The sequence below is a fragment of the Taeniopygia guttata genome, chromosome 34 (assembly GCF_048771995.1).
Source record: "Taeniopygia guttata chromosome 34, bTaeGut7.mat, whole genome shotgun sequence".
NCBI lineage: Eukaryota > Metazoa > Chordata > Aves > Passeriformes > Estrildidae > Taeniopygia > Taeniopygia guttata.
The window spans coordinates 2443725-2457011 of NC_133059.1; the positions used below are offsets into that span (position 1 = coordinate 2443725).

The 13287-nt window shown below is 57.1% G+C and overlaps 2 protein-coding genes across 4 annotated transcripts in view; both read left to right on the plus strand.

The window, feature by feature from the left end:
- Window positions 1-13287, plus strand: part of LOC121468955 (uncharacterized) — a 2238800-nt gene that overhangs the window by 1969934 nt on the left and 255579 nt on the right. The gene's annotated exons all lie outside the window — the stretch shown is intronic.
- Window positions 1-13287, plus strand: part of LOC115492993 (zinc finger protein neuro-d4-like) — a 58027-nt gene that overhangs the window by 28352 nt on the left and 16388 nt on the right. For all 3 annotated transcript variants that reach the window (XM_072920978.1, XM_072920977.1, XM_072920976.1), the window contains one exon: window positions 9196-9321. In XM_072920978.1, coding sequence (XP_072777079.1) covers window positions 9196-9321 — 126 coding nt within the window. The remainder of the gene's footprint in view (window positions 1-9195; window positions 9322-13287) is intronic.

Genomic DNA, 13287 nt, shown 5'->3' on the forward strand with positions numbered 1-13287 from the left:
TTGGGATTTGGGATTTGGGATTTGGGGTTTGGGGTTTGGGATTTGGGGTTTGGGATTTGGGATTGGGGATTTGGGGTTTGGGATTGGGATTTGGGATTTGGGATTTGGGATTTGGGGATTGGGATTTGGGGTTTGGGGTTTGGGGTTTGGGGTTTGGGGTTTGGGGTTTGGGTTTGGGGTTTGGGATTTGGGGTTTGGGTTTGGGGTTTGGGGTTTGGGGGTTTGGGATTTGGGGTTTGGGATTTGGGATTTGGGGTTTGGGGTTTGGGGTTTGGGGTTTGGGGTTTGGGTTTGGGGTTTGGGGTTTGGGGTTTGGGATTTGGGATTTGGGGTTTGGGGTTTGGGATTTGGGATTTGGGGTCCCTGTGCCCGTTTTGGGGGGATTTGGGGGAATTTGGGAGTTTTGGTTTTGTGGTTTTTGGGGTTTTTGTGGTTTTTGGGGTCTGTGATCCAATTTAGGGGGTTGGGGGTCCTTTACTCCACTGAGTGCCCACTCACTGAGTACCCACTCACACTCACTGAGTGCCCACTCACACTCACACTCACTGAGTGCCCACTCACACTCACTGAGTGCCCACTCACACTCACACTGAGTGCCCACTCACACTCACACTCACCTGAGTGCCCACTCACACTCACTGAGTGCCCACTCACACTCACTGAGTGCCCACTCACACTCACACTCACTGAGTGCCCACTCACACTCACTGAGTGCCCACTCACACTCACACTCACTGAGTGCCCACTCACACTCACTGAGTGCCCACTCACACTCACACTCACTGAGTGCCCACTCACACTCACACTCACTGAGTGCCCACTCACACTCACTGAGTGCCCACTCACACTCACTGAGTGCCCACTCACACTCACACTCACTGAGTGCCCACTCACACTCACTGAGTGCCCACTCACACTCACTGAGTGCCCACTCACACTCACACTCACTGAGTGCCCACTCACACTCACTGAGTGCCCACTCACACTCACCTGAGTGCCCACTCACACTCACTGAGTGCCCACTCACACTCACTGAGTGCCCACTCACACTCACACTCACTGAGTGCCCACTCACACTCACACTCACTGAGTGCCCACTCACACTCACACTCACTGAGTGCCCACTCACACTCACTGAGTGCCCACTCACACTCACACTCACTGAGTGCCCACTCACACTCACTGAGTGCCCACTCACACTCACTGAGTGCCCACTCACACTCACACTCACTGAGTGCCCACTCACACTCACTGAGTGCCCACTCACACTCACTGAGTGCCCACTCACACTCACACTCACACTCACTGAGTGCCCACTCACACTCACTGAGTGCCCACTCACACTCACTGAGTGCCCACTCACACTCACCTGAGTGCCCACTCACACTCACTGAGTGCCCACTCACACTCACTGAGTGCCCACTCACACTCACACTCACTGAGTGCCCACTCACACTCACACTCACTGAGTGCCCACTCACACTCACTGAGTGCCCACTCACACTCACTGAGTGCCCACTCACACTCACACTCCCTGAGTGCCCACTCACACTCACTGAGTGCCCACTCACACTCACTGAGTGCCCACTCACACTCACTGAGTGCCCACTCACACTCACTGAGTGCCCACTCACACTCACTGAGTGCCCACTCACACTCACTGAGTGCCCACTCACACTCACTGAGTGCCCACTCACACTCACTGAGTGCCCACTCACACTCACTGAGTGCCCACTCACACTCACTGAGTGCCCACTCACACTCACACTCACTGAGTGCCCACTCACACTCACTGAGTGCCCACTCACACTCACTGAGTGCCCACTCACACTCACTGAGTGCCCACTCACACTCACACTCACTGAGTGCCCACTCACACTCACTGAGTGCCCACTCACACTCACTGAGTGCCCACTCACACTCACACTCACACTCACTGAGTGCCCACTCACACTCACTGAGTGCCCACTCACACTCACACTCACTGAGTGCCCACTCACACTCACTGAGTGCCCACTCACACTCACACTCACTGAGTGCCCACTCACACTCACTGAGTGCCCACTCACACTCACTGAGTGCCCACTCACACTCACTGAGTGCCCACTCACACTCACACTCACTGAGTGCCCACTCACACTCACTGAGTGCCCACTCACACTCACTGAGTGCCCACTCACACTCACACTCACTGAGTGCCCACTCACACTCACACTCACACTCACTGAGTGCCCACTCACACTCACACTCACTGAGTGCCCACTCACACTCACACTCACTGAGTGCCCACTCACACTCACTGAGTGCCCACTCACACTCACTGAGTGCCCACTCACACTCACACTCACTGAGTGCCCACTCACACTCACTGAGTGCCCACTCACACTCACTGAGTGCCCACTCACACTCACACTCACTGAGTGCCCACTCACATTCACACTCACTGAGTGCCCACTCACACTCACTGAGTGCCCACTCACACTCACTGAGTGCCCACTCACACTCCCCTGAGTGCCCACTCACACTCACTGAGTGCCCACTCACACTCACTGAGTGCCCACTCACACTCACACTCACTGAGTGCCCACTCACACTCACACTCACTGAGTGCCCACTCACACTCCCCTGAGTGCCCACTCACACTCACTGAGTGCCCACTCACACTCACACTCACACTCACTGAGTGCCCACTCACACTCACACTGAGTGCCCACTCACACTCACACTCACTGAGTGCCCACTCACACTCACTGAGTGCCCACTCACACTCACTGAGTGCCCACTCACACTCACTGAGTGCCCACTCACACTCACTGAGTGCCCACTCACACTCACTGAGTGCCCACTCACACTCACTGAGTGCCCACTCACACTCACTGAGTGCCCACTCACACTCACTGAGTGCCCACTCACACTCACTGAGTGCCCACTCACACTCACTGAGTGCCCACTCACACTCCCCTGAGTGCCCACTCACACTCACTGAGTGCCCACTCACACTCACTGAGTGCCCACTCACACTCACACTCACTGAGTGCCCACTCACACTCACACTCACTGAGTGCCCACTCACACTCACTGAGTGCCCACTCACACTCACTGAGTGCCCACTCACACTCCCCTGAGTGCCCACTCACACTCACTGAGTGCCCACTCACACTCACTGAGTGCCCACTCACACTCACTGAGTGCCCACTCACACTCACACTCACTGAGTGCCCACTCACACTCCCCTGAGTGCCCACTCACACTCACTGAGTGCCCACTCACACTCACACTCACACTCACTGAGTGCCCACTCACACTCACACTGAGTGCCCACTCACACTCACACTCACTGAGTGCCCACTCACACTCACTGAGTGCCCACTCACACTCACTGAGTGCCCACTCACACTCACCTGAGTGTCCACTCACACTCACTGAGTGCCCACTCACACTCACTGAGTGCCCACTCACACTCACACTCACTGAGTGCCCACTCACACTCACACTCACACTCACTGAGTGCCCACTCACACTCACTGAGTGCCCACTCACACTCACACTCACTGAGTGCCCACTCACACTCACTGAGTGCCCACTCACACTCACTGAGTGCCCACTCACACTCACTGAGTGCCCACTCACACTCACACTCACTGAGTGCCCACTCACACTCACTGAGTGCCCACTCACACTCACTGAGTGCCCACTCACACTCACACTCCCCTGAGTGCCCACTCACACTCACTGAGTGCCCACTCACACTCACACTCACTGAGTGCCCACTCACACTCACTGAGTGCCCACTCACACTCACTGAGTGCCCACTCACACTCACTGAGTGCCCACTCACACTCACTGAGTGCCCACTCACACTCACTGAGTGCCCACTCACACTCACACTCACTGAGTGCCCACTCACACTCACTGAGTGCCCACTCACACTCACCTGAGTGTCCACTCACACTCACTGAGTGCCCACTCACACTCACTGAGTGCCCACTCACACTCACCTGAGTGCCCACTCACACTCACTGAGTGCCCACTCACACTCACCTGAGTGTCCACTCACACTCACTGAGTGCCCACTCACACTCACACTCACTGAGTGCCCACTCACACTCACTGAGTGCCCACTCACACTCACTGAGTGCCCACTCACACTCACCTGAGTGTCCACTCACACTCACTGAGTGCCCACTCACACTCACTGAGTGCCCACTCACACTCACCTGAGTGTCCACTCACACTCACTGAGTGCCCACTCACACTCACACTCACTGAGTGCCCACTCACACTCACTGAGTGCCCACTCACACTCACTGAGTGCCCACTCACACTCACTGAGTGCCCACTCACACTCCCCTGAGTGCCCACTCACACTCACTGAGTGCCCACTCACACTCACTGAGTGCCCACTCACACTCACGCTCACTGAGTGCCCACTCACACTCACTGAGTGCCCACTCACACTCACTGAGTGCCCACTCACACTCACACTCACACTCACTGAGTGCCCACTCACACTCACTGAGTGCCCACTCACACTCACACTCACTGAGTGCCCACTCACACTCACACTCACTGAGTGCCCACTCACACTCACTGAGTGCCCACTCACACTCACACTCACTGAGTGCCCACTCACACTCACACTCACTGAGTGCCCACTCACACTCACTGAGTGCCCACTCACACTCACTGAGTGCCCACTCACACTCACTGAGTGCCCACTCACACTCACACTCACTGAGTGCCCACTCACACTCACTGAGTGCCCACTCACACTCACTGAGTGCCCACTCACACTCACTGAGTGCCCACTCACACTCACTGAGTGCCCACTCACACTCACACTCACTGAGTGCCCACTCACACTCACTGAGTGCCCACTCACACTCACTGAGTGCCCACTCACACTCACACTGAGTGCCCACTCACACTCACACTCACTGAGTGCCCACTCACACTCACTGAGTGCCCACTCACACTCACTGAGTGCCCACTCACACTCACTGAGTGCCCACTCACACTCACACTCACTGAGTGCCCACTCACACTCACTGAGTGCCCACTCACACTCACTGAGTGCCCACTCACACTCACACTCACTGAGTGCCCACTCACACTCACTGAGTGCCCACTCACACTCACTGAGTGCCCACTCACACTCACTGAGTGCCCACTCACACTCACTGAGTGCCCACTCACACTCACTGAGTGCCCACTCACACTCACTGAGTGCCCACTCACACTCACACTCACTGAGTGCCCACTCACACTCACTGAGTGCCCACTCACACTCACTGAGTGCCCACTCCCACTCACACTCACTGAGTGCCCACTCACACTCCCCCGAGTGCCCACTCCCACTCACACTCACTGAGTGCCCACTCACACTCACTGAGTGCCCACTCACACTCACTGAGTGCCCACTCACACTCACACTCACTGAGTGCCCACTCACACTCACACTCACTGAGTGCCCACTCACACTCACTGAGTGCCCACTCACACTCACACTCACTGAGTGCCCACTCACACTCACTGAGTGCCCACTCACACTCACTGAGTGCCCACTCACACTCACTGAGTGCCCACTCACACTCACACTCACTGAGTGCCCACTCACACTCACTGAGTGCCCACTCACACTCACTGAGTGCCCACTCACACTCACTGAGTGCCCACTCACACTCACACTCACCTGAGTGCCCACTCACACTCACTGAGTGCCCACTCACACTCACTGAGTGCCCACTCACACTCACACTCACTGAGTGCCCACTCACACTCACTGAGTGCCCACTCACACTCACACTCACTGAGTGCCCACTCACACTCACTGAGTGCCCACTCACACTCACACTCACTGAGTGCCCACTCACACTCACACTCACTGAGTGCCCACTCACACTCACTGAGTGCCCACTCACACTCACACTCACTGAGTGCCCACTCACACTCACACTCACACTCACTGAGTGCCCACTCACACTCACACTCACTGAGTGCCCACTCACACTCACTGAGTGCCCACTCACACTCACTGAGTGCCCACTCACACTCACACTCACTGAGTGCCCACTCACACTCACTGAGTGCCCACTCACACTCACTGAGTGCCCACTCACACTCACACTCACTGAGTGCCCACTCACACTCACACTCACTGAGTGCCCACTCACACTCACTGAGTGCCCACTCACACTCACTGAGTGCCCACTCACACTCACACTCACTGAGTGCCCACTCACACTCACTGAGTGCCCACTCACACTCACTGAGTGCCCACTCACACTCACACTCACTGAGTGCCCACTCACACTCACTGAGTGCCCACTCACACTCACACTCACACTCACACTCACTGAGTGCCCACTCACACTCACACTCACACTCACTGAGTGCCCACTCACACTCACTGAGTGCCCACTCACACTCACTGAGTGCCCACTCACACTCACACTCACTGAGTGCCCACTCACACTCACACTCACTGAGTGCCCACTCACACTCACACTCACTGAGTGCCCACTCACACTCACTGAGTGCCCACTCACACTCACTGAGTGCCCACTCACACTCACACTCACTGAGTGCCCACTCACACTCACTGAGTGCCCACTCACACTCACTGAGTGCCCACTCACACTCACACTCACTGAGTGCCCACTCACACTCACACTCACTGAGTGCCCACTCACACTCACTGAGTGCCCACTCACACTCACTGAGTGCCCACTCACACTCACACTCACTGAGTGCCCACTCACACTCACTGAGTGCCCACTCACACTCACTGAGTGCCCACTCACACTCACTGAGTGCCCACTCACACTCACTGAGTGCCCACTCACACTCACTGAGTGCCCACTCACACTCACACTCACTGAGTGCCCACTCACACTCACTGAGTGCCCACTCACACTCACTGAGTGCCCACTCACACTCACTGAGTGCCCACTCACACTCACTGAGTGCCCACTCACACTCACACTCACTGAGTGCCCACTCACACTCACACTCACTGAGTGCCCACTCACACTCACACTCACTGAGTGCCCACTCACACTCACTGAGTGCCCACTCACACTCACACTCACTGAGTGCCCACTCACACTCACTGAGTGCCCACTCACACTCACTGAGTGCCCACTCACACTCACTGAGTGCCCACTCACACTCACTGAGTGCCCACTCACACTCACTGAGTGCCCACTCACACTCACACTCACTGAGTGCCCACTCACACTCACTGAGTGCCCACTCACACTCCCCTGAGTGCCCACTCACACTCACTGAGTGCCCACTCACACTCACTGAGTGCCCACTCACACTCCCCTGAGTGCCCACTCACACTCACTGAGTGCCCACTCACACTCACTGAGTGCCCACTCACACTCACACTCACTGAGTGCCCACTCACACTCACTGAGTGCCCACTCACACTCACTGAGTGCCCACTCACACTCACTGAGTGCCCACTCACACTCACACTCACTGAGTGCCCACTCACACTCACTGAGTGCCCACTCACACTCACACTCACTGAGTGCCCACTCACACTCACTGAGTGCCCACTCACACTCACACTGAGTGCCCACTCACACTCACACTCACTGAGTGCCCACTCACACTCACTGAGTGCCCACTCACACTCACTGAGTGCCCACTCACACTCACACTCACACTCACTGAGTGCCCACTCACACTCACTGAGTGCCCACTCACACTCACACTCACTGAGTGCCCACTCACACTCACACTCACTGAGTGCCCACTCACACTCACTGAGTGCCCACTCACACTCACTGAGTGCCCACTCACACTCACTGAGTGCCCACTCACACTCACACTCACTGAGTGCCCACTCACACTCACTGAGTGCCCACTCACACTCACACTCACTGAGTGCCCACTCACACTCACTGAGTGCCCACTCACACTCACTGAGTGCCCACTCACACTCACACTCACTGAGTGCCCACTCACACTCACACTCACTGAGTGCCCACTCACACTCCCCTGAGTGCCCACTCACACTCACTGAGTGCCCACTCACACTCACTGAGTGCCCACTCACACTCACACTCACTGAGTGCCCACTCACACTCACACTCACTGAGTGCCCACTCACACTCCCCTGAGTGCCCACTCACACTCACTGAGTGCCCACTCACACTCACTGAGTGCCCACTCACACTCACACTCACTGAGTGCCCACTCACACTCACTGAGTGCCCACTCACACTCACACTCACTGAGTGCCCACTCACACTCACTGAGTGCCCACTCACACTCACTGAGTGCCCACTCACACTCACTGAGTGCCCACTCACACTCACACTCACTGAGTGCCCACTCACACTCACCCTCACTGAGTGCCCACTCACACTCACTGAGTGCCCACTCACACTCACACTCACTGAGTGCCCACTCACACTCACTGAGTGCCCACTCACACTCACTGAGTGCCCACTCACACTCACACTCACTGAGTGCCCACTCACACTCACTGAGTGCCCACTCACACTCACTGAGTGCCCACTCACACTCCCCTGAGTGCCCACTCACACTCACTGAGTGCCCACTCACACTCACTGAGTGCCCACTCACACTCACACTCACTGAGTGCCCACTCACACTCACTGAGTGCCCACTCACACTCACTGAGTGCCCACTCACACTCCCCTGAGTGCCCACTCACACTCACTGAGTGCCCACTCACACTCACACTCACTGAGTGCCCACTCACACTCACACTCACTGAGTGCCCACTCACACTCACACTCACTGAGTGCCCACTCACACTCACTGAGTGCCCACTCACACTCACTGAGTGCCCACTCACACTCCCCTGAGTGCCCACTCACACTCACTGAGTGCCCACTCACACTCACACTCACTGAGTGCCCACTCACACTCACACTCACACTCACAGTCTGCGGGAAGCGCTACAAGAACCGCCCGGGGCTCAGTTATCACTACAGCCACTCTCACCTGAGTGCCCACTCACACTCTGAGTGACCGCTCGGACACTGAGTGCCCACTCCCCGGAGTGCCCACTCCCCTGAGTGCCCACTCACACTCACACTCACACTCACAGTCTGCGGGAAGCGCTACAAGAACCGCCCGGGGCTCAGCTATCACTACAGCCACTCTCACCTGAGTGCCCACTCACACTCACACTCACACTCACCCTCACAGTCTGCGGGAAGCGCTACAAGAACCGCCCGGGGCTCAGCTATCACTACAGCCACTCTCACCTGCACGAGGAGGAGCCGGAGGAGCCGGGGGGGGGCGCGGGGCCCCCCCGCAGGAACCATCACAGGCGTGAGGGGCGCGACCCCCGGTGTGGGGAGGAGGGGGGTCGGATTTTGGGGTGTCTGGGTTGGGTTTGGGGGGGTTGGTTCCATTTTGGGGTCTCTGTCCCACTTTTGGGGGGCTGGGGGGACTCTCGATGATGGTTTTTGGGGGGTTTGGGGGTGGGTTGGTCCCATTTTGTGGCTCTACGGGTTGGTTTTTCGGGGGGTTTGGGGGAGGTTGGTCTCATTTTGGGACTCTCTGTCCCAGTTTTGGAGGGATTTGGGGGGGCGTTGGTCCCATTTTGGGGGTCTGTGTGATGGTTTTTAGGGGGTTTGGTCTCATTTTGGGGCTCTACGGGTCGGTTTTAGGGGGGGGTTGGGGGGCTTGGTCCCATTTTGGGGCTCTCTGTGTTGGTTTTGGGGATTTGGGGGATCTCTGTCCCGGTTTTGGGGGGTTTGGGGGGGTCTCTGTGTTGGTTTTGGGGGGGTTTGGTCCCATTTTGGGGCTCTCTGTCCCAGTTTTGGGGGGTTTGGGGGTGCTTGGGGGGTTTGAAGGGGTCTCTCCGTTGGTTTTGGGGGGTTTGGGGGTGTCTTTGTGTTAGTTTGGGGGGGTTTGGGGGGCTTTGGTCCCATTTTGGGGCTCTCTGTGATGGTTTTGGGGGGTTTGGGGGGTTTGGGGGGGTCTCTGTGTTGGTTTGGGGAATTTGGGGGGGTGTCTGTCCGGGTTTTGGGGGGTTTGGGGGGTGTCTGTGTTGGTGTTGGGGGCTTTGGGGGGGTTTGGTCCCATTTTGGGGGTCTCTGGGTCGGTTTTGGGGGTGTTTGGGGGGGCTCGGGGGCTTTGAGAGGGTCTCACTGTGATGGTTTTGGGGGGGTTTGGTCCCATTTTGGGTCTCTCTGTTCCAGTTTTGGGGGGTTTCGGGGGGGGGGTTGGTCCCATTTTGGGGGTCTCTGTGCTGGTTTTGGGGGGTTTGGGGGGAGGTTGGTCCCATTTTGGGGGTCTCTGGGTTGGTTTTGGGGGGTTTGGGGGGGTTTGGTCCCATTTTGGGGCTCTCTGTCCCAGTTTGGGAGGGGCTTGGGGGCTTTGAGGGGGTCTCTCTGTTGCTTTTGGGGGGTTTGGGGGGGGTTGGTCCCATTTTGGGGAGTCTCTGTCCCAGTTTTGGGGGCTTTGAGGGGGTCTCCATGATGGTTTTGGGGGATTTGGGGGGTTTGGTCCCATTTGGGGGCTCTCTCTGATGGGTTTGGGGGGTTTGAGAGGGTCTCTCTGTTGGTTTTGGGGGGTTTGAGGGGTTTGGTCCCTTTTTGGGGCTCTCTGTCCCAGTTTTGGGGGTTTGGGGGTGGGTTGGTCCCATTTTGGGGCTCTCTGTCCCAGTTTTGGGGGGTTTTGGGGGGGTTTGGGCCCATTTTGGGGCTCTCCGGGTCGGTTTTGGGGGGGTTGGTCCCATTTTGGGGTCTCTGTCCCGGTTTTGGGGGGTTTGGGGGGGGTCTCTGTATTGGTTTTGGGGGGTTTGGGGGGCCTTGGGGGATTTGAGGAGGTCTCACTGTGATGGTTTTGGGGGGGTTTGGTCCCATTTTGGGGGGTCTCTGTCCCAGTTTTGGGGGATTTGGGGGAGTTTGGTCCCATTTTGGGGATCTCTGTGTGGGTTTTGGGGGGTTTGGGGGGCTTTGGTCCCATTTTGGGGATCCCTGTGATGGTTTTGGGGGGTGTTGGTTCCATTTGGGGCTCTCTGTCCCACTTTTGGGGGGTTTGGGGGGGTCTCTGTGTTGGTTTTGGGGGGATTTGGGGGGGTTTGGTTCCATTTTGGGGTCTCTGTCCCAGTTTTGGGAGGATTTGGGGGGGTTGGTCCCATTTTGGGGGTCTCTGGGCTGGTTTGGGGGGGTTTGGGGGGGTCTTCATGATGGTTTTGGGGGTTTTCTGCCCATTTTGGGGGTCCCTGTGATGGTTTTGGGGGGTTTGGGGGGGTTGGTCCCATTTGGGGGTCTCTGGGCTGGTTTTGGGGGGATTTGGGGGGGTTTGGTCCCATTTGGGGGTCCCTTTGATGGTTTTTAGGGGGTTTGGTCCCATTTTGGGGCTTTTTGTCCCGGTTTTGGGGGGGTTGGGGGGGTTTGGTCCCATTTTGGGGGTCTCTGTCCCGGTTTTGGGGGGATTTGGGGAGGGGGATGGTCCCATTTTGGGGGTCCCTTTGATGGTTTTTAGGGGGTTTGGTCCCATTTTGGGGGTCTCTGTGCCGGTTTTGGGGGCTTTGGGGGGTGTCTCTGTGTTGGTTTTGGGGGGTTTGGGGGGGCTTGGGAGGTTTGAGGGGGTCTCTCTGTTGGTTTTGGGGGGCTTTGGGGGGGTCACTCAGTGTTGGTTTTGGGGGTTTTGTCCCCATTTTGGGGCTCTCTGTCCCGTTTTTGGGGGGTTTGGGGGTGTCTCTGTGTTGGTTTTGGGGGTTTTGGGGCGGTTGGTCCCATTTTGGAGCTCTCTGTGATGGTTTTTGGGGGGGTTGGTCCCATTTTGGGGGTCTCTGTCCCAGTTTTGGGGGGTTTGGGGGGTTTGGGGGGATTGAGGGGGTCTCTCTGTTGGTTTTGGGGGGGTTTGGGGGGGTCTCCATGATGGTTTTGGGGGTTTTGTCCCCATTTTGGGGCTCTCTGTGCCACTTTTGGGGGTTTGGGGGGGGGTTGGTCCCATTTTGGGGCTCTCTGTCCCAGTTTTGGGGGGATTTGGGGGGGTTTGGTTCCATTTTGGGGGTCCCTGTGATGGTTTTGGGGGGCGTTGGTTCCATTTTGGGGCTCTCCGGGTCGGTTTTGGGGGGGTCTTCATGATGGTTTCGAGGGTTTTGTCCCATTTTGGAGATCCCTGTGATGGTTTTGGGGGGTTTCGGGGGAGTTTGGTCCAATTTTTGGGCTCCTGTGATGGTTTGGGGAGATTTGGGGGGGTTGGTCCCATTTTGGGACTCTCTGTCCCAGTTTTGGGGGGATTTGGGGGGCTTTGGTCCCATTTTGGGGTCTCTGTCCCAGTTTTGGGGGGTTTGGGGGGCCTTGGTCCCATTTTGGGGATCCCTGTGATGGGTTTGGGGGGGTTTGGGGGAGGGGGTTGGTCCCATTTTGGGGCTCTCCGGGTCGGTTTTGGGGGGGTTGGTCCCATTTTGGGGGTCTCTGTGTTTGTTTTGGGGGGTTCAGGGGGGTTTTGTCCCGATTTTGGGGGTCTCTGTGCTGCTTTTGGGGGGGGTTGGTCCCATTTTGGGGCTCTCTGTCCCAGTTTTGGGGGGTTTGGGGGGCTTGGGGGGTTTGAAGGGGTCTCTCTGTTGGTTTTGGGGGGCTTTGGGGGGGTTTGGTCCCATTTTTGGGGTCTCTGTTGGTTTTGGGGGGGTTGGTCCCATTTTGGGGCTCTCTGTGATGGTTTTGGGGGAGTTTCGGGGGTCTTCATGATGGTTTTGGGGGGGTTGGTCCCATTTGGGGGCTCTCTGTCCCAGTTTTGGGGGGGTTGGGGGGGCTCTCTGTGTTAATTTGGGGAATTTGGGGGGGTCTCTGTCCCGGTTTTGGGGTGTTTGGGGGGTCTCTGTGTTGGTTTTGGGGTGGTTTGGGGGGGTTTGGTCCCATTTTGGGGGTCTCTGTGTTGGTTTTGGGGGGTTTGGGGGGGATTTGGTCCCATTTTGGGGGTCTCCGGGTCGATTTGGGGGGGTTGGTCCCATTTTGGGGCTCTCTGTCCCACTTTGGGGGGTTTGGGGGACTCTCGATGATGGTTTTGGGGGGATTTGGGGGGCTTTGGTCCCATTTTGGGGGTCCCTGTGATGGGTTTGTGGGGGTTGGTCCCATTTTTGGGGTCTCTGTGATGGTTTTCGTTGGGGTTTGGTCCCATTTTGGGGGTCCCTGTGATGGGTTTGGGGGGCTTTGGGGGAGTCTCCATGATGGTTTTGGGGGTTTTGTCCCCATTTTGGGGGACTCTGTTTTGGTTTCGGGGGGGTTTGGGGGGGTTGGTCCCATTTTCAGGGTCTCTGTGTTAATTTGGGGGGTT